We start from the raw sequence: 3,637 nt of genomic DNA on the forward strand, positions 1-3,637 counted from the left end.
TTTCTGATGGGAAACTTTTTGTTCATTGTCTTGCTGATAATCCGAGTTTATATGATTCATATCAGACCCACAGAATGTTGTGCCCCAATGGGATAGTCACGTACATCAACTGGATCTGCTACACAACTGGGATGTTTATTAAGTGCCTTTCAACACTCTGGCCCGTTGTTAGCTCACAACACAATGTTTTTAAGAAATATATGTTCACTACAGTTTGTTTGCTAGAGTTGGATTTGGAGAATCACACAAAGTCACTTCAGTATGTCCTGATCAAACCTACACGTATACCAGCATTTTGCTATTCAGGAATTTTTTATATGTGTACATTTCCAGGTTTCCGTGACAACAACCTTGACTTAGGCTCAAACGAAGGTAGGATTTGTGTCGAGTGTATAACTCAAAGACCAATACTAGTATTTCTTGATCCCTACACAGGTATATCAGTCTGTCCATGTACTGGTGTGTTTTGCTATTTAAGAATTGTTGACAGATTAAGCATCCCCGATTCTCATGACAACTTTGTGCTCTGGGGCATGAGTCTTCCACTCAAAGGAGTGAGTGAGTGAGCGGTTCATACCTACATCTGAATCTCGGAGGCAGTTCACACCTACAACTGAACCTCGGAGGCAGTTCACACCTACAACTGAACCACGGTGGCGGTTCACACCTCGGAGGCGGTTCACACCTACAACTAAACCACGGAGGCGGTTCACACCTACATCTGAATCTCGGAGGCAGTTCACACCTACAACTGAACCTCGGAGGCAGTTCACACCTACAACTGAACCACGGTGGCGGTTCACACCTCGGAGGCGGTTCACACCTACAACTGAACCACGGAGGCGGTTCACACCTACAACTGAACCTCGGAGGCAGTTCATACCTACAACTGAACCTCGGAGGCAGTTCACACCTACAACTGAACCACGGTGGCGGTTCACACCTCGGAGGCGGTTCACACCTACAACTGAACCACGGAGGCAGTTCATACCTACAACTGAACTACGGTAAAGCGTTCGCTCGTCACGCAGAAGATCCGGGTTCAATTCCCGACATGGGAACAATGTGTGAAGCCCATGTCTGGTGTCCCCCGCCGTGATTTTGCTGGAATATTGCTAAAAGCGGCGTAAAACCTTACTCACTCACTCACTCACTCACTCACACCTACAACTGAACCATGGAGGCGGTTCACACCTACAACTGAACCACAGAGGCAGTTCATACCTACAACTGAACCACGTAGGCGGTTCATACCCACAACTGAACCACGGAGGCGGTTCATACCTACAACTGAACCACGGAGGCGGTTCATACCTACAACTGAACCACGGAGGCGGTTCACACCTACAACTGAACCACGGAGGCGGTTCATACCTACAACTGAACCTCTGAGGCGGTTCAAACCTACAACTGAACCATGGAGGCGGTTCATACCTACAACTGAACCTCTGAGGCGGTTCAAACCTACAACTGAACCTCGGAGGCGGTTCATACCTACAACTGAACCACGGAGGCGGTTCATACCTACAACTGAACCTCTGAGGCGGTTCAAACCTACAACTGAACCACGGAGGCGGTTCATACCTACAACTGAACCATGGAGGCGGTTCATACCTATAACTGAACCCAGGAGGCGGTTAACACCTACAACTGAACCTTGGAGGCAGTGCACACCTACAACTGAACCACGGAGGCGGTTTATACCTACAACTGAACCTCGGAGGCGGTTCATACCTACAATTAAACCTCGGAGGCGGTTCATACCTACAACTGAACCTCGGAGGCAGTTCATACCTACAACTGAACCTCGGAGGCGGTTCATACTTACAACTGAACCTCGGAGGCGGTTCACACCTACAACTGAACCATGGAGGCAGTTCATACCTACAACTGAACCACGGAGGCAGTTCATACCTACAACTGAACCTCTGAGGCGGTTCATACCTACAACTGAACCATGGAGGCGGTTCATGAATAACGTTTACGAGGTTTGACTCTCAACAAAGTTGCTTTTCACAGTTTAACTCCTCAAAGATTTACTCTGTACTTGAATTGACACGGCCCCACGTGTACTTCGAATGTGTGACGAATGTTCTTCTCATGGTATTTTATGCATGCAGTGACCGGAATGCACGTGCAGTTTCAGCGCCATCTTGGGTAACCATGACAAATTGTTCGTACATCCATGGCAATTGTATTTTAATGTGATTAAGTGTGGTGCACGGGAATTTTGTTCCCATAACGTGGATCTTTCACAACACGATTTGCGTTTGGCCATTTCCTGGCTGATTTGACATGGCACAAAATGGTTGCCACCCTCACTGTGATGTGACAAGTTGTCCTCTGCAATACATTGTGCACTTATTGCGGGTCTACGATTTCCCTCTAATGGTTCATCACAAGGTAGTGTGTCCATATTATCTGTTTCTGAATATAATTGAAGAATGTCTTTTTGTTCATTTGAAGTGACATTTCCGTTTTCGTGTCTCCAACAACTATCAGTTGAATACATTAATGTTTGAAAACTTTTTTTCAATTTTCGACCTTTGTAAGTATCCAGTTTTGTCATTAATATTTTATTATCAGTTTTTATAACCAGCTATATCCTTGCCCAGAATGTTTTACAAAGTGAATGGTATAATGGGGTACAAGTGACCCAGTCTTATAAGGAGTTGCGTCCCTTACCCGAATGCGGATCCGATGGTCATAGGTTCGAATACGGATTCACCCGTATCTGTTGTTTACACCATACGTTCTCGTTGGGGTTCATGTATTAAACGCCTGCTACCTGCATCACTTCGGGCTTTACCATATCAAGCTGACTAGCCGTGATATAACTGGAATACTGTTAAAAGCGGCGTTAAACCCAACTCACTCACTCACTCAAGTAGTTGATCGCTTCGTGGTAGGCATTCGTCACCACTCGCCCCTTTCCGTTACCTGCAAGAAGACTCGCCCCCCTATCGATGAATGTTATGTGCGAAAATACGACAAACCCATCAGAATGCGCGTATGATTTCAAGTTCTTCGTCAAAGAATCCCTCGGAAATAATTTTTGATTTTACATATGTCTTGTATATAAAAATATACAAAAGACATAGTTAAATGTGTTCAATCATACTGCATAATTCCGCACGTCCCGATGTGCTTTTAGTTGCATCTGAAATATATATAATATATGGGGAAATGTGTGAACCATTACGCAACGAGTTGACAATTGTTTTAGGTATGCCTGTTTGCGATAAGCGGGAACCCGGTCGCTAAAATGGCCACGAGATGGGCACGAGTCGCTATTCGGCTTGTCCCGGAATAACACGAGTTGACACGAATGCGTGGTAGGTTGGCTGCATGGGGTTCCTCTCTTACTGCCATGCGCAGATTGCACTGCCAAGGATAGCTCCGTGACATCGTTGTGTTCTTCAGCTGTATTGCAGGGATGCGCTGATCGAGTTCGAATCCAAACTTGATAATGATCCTTGCTCGGGTATTTTATATTGGATTTACGAATCTGCCGACTCACAAAATTGAAATGCGAAAAGATATACACTTAAGGCAGGCGTGGAAGCGCCTGCGATACGTGGACCATTTGAGCTTCCCTCCCACTTGAAGCTGATGTGAAATTGTTTATTAATGATAA

The 3,637-nt window shown here is 45.6% G+C and overlaps 1 protein-coding gene across 1 annotated transcript; it reads right to left on the bottom strand.

Moving 5' to 3' along the window:
- Positions 1-491: 491 nt before the first annotated feature.
- LOC139476936 (putative per-hexamer repeat protein 5) lies at positions 492-1,942 on the bottom strand. Its single transcript, XM_071259495.1, has 2 exons — positions 1,225-1,942; positions 492-967 (listed from the first exon to the last, which is right to left on the bottom strand). The coding sequence occupies exons 1-2, from the start codon at positions 1,940-1,942 to the stop codon at positions 492-494; spliced, it is 1,194 nt and encodes a 397-aa protein (XP_071115596.1).
- Positions 1,943-3,637: the final 1,695 nt, after the last annotated feature.

The sequence above is a fragment of the Haliotis cracherodii genome, unplaced genomic scaffold (assembly GCF_022045235.1).
Source record: "Haliotis cracherodii isolate W230 unplaced genomic scaffold, xgHalCrac1.p SCAF_30, whole genome shotgun sequence".
NCBI classification, from domain to species: domain Eukaryota; kingdom Metazoa; phylum Mollusca; class Gastropoda; order Lepetellida; family Haliotidae; genus Haliotis; species Haliotis cracherodii.

What these genes read in the sequence shown, in the direction of transcription:
- LOC139476936 (XM_071259495.1), bottom strand. Translation starts at nt 1,942, where the DNA reads ATGAACCGCCTCAGAGGTTCAGTTGTAGGTATGAACTGCCTCCGTGGT. An exon ending in CCTACGTGGTTCAGTTGTAG is followed by an intron (nt 968 to 1,224) that starts GTATGAACTGCC and finishes TCCGTGGTTCAG; the next exon opens with TTGTAGGTGTGAACCGCCTC.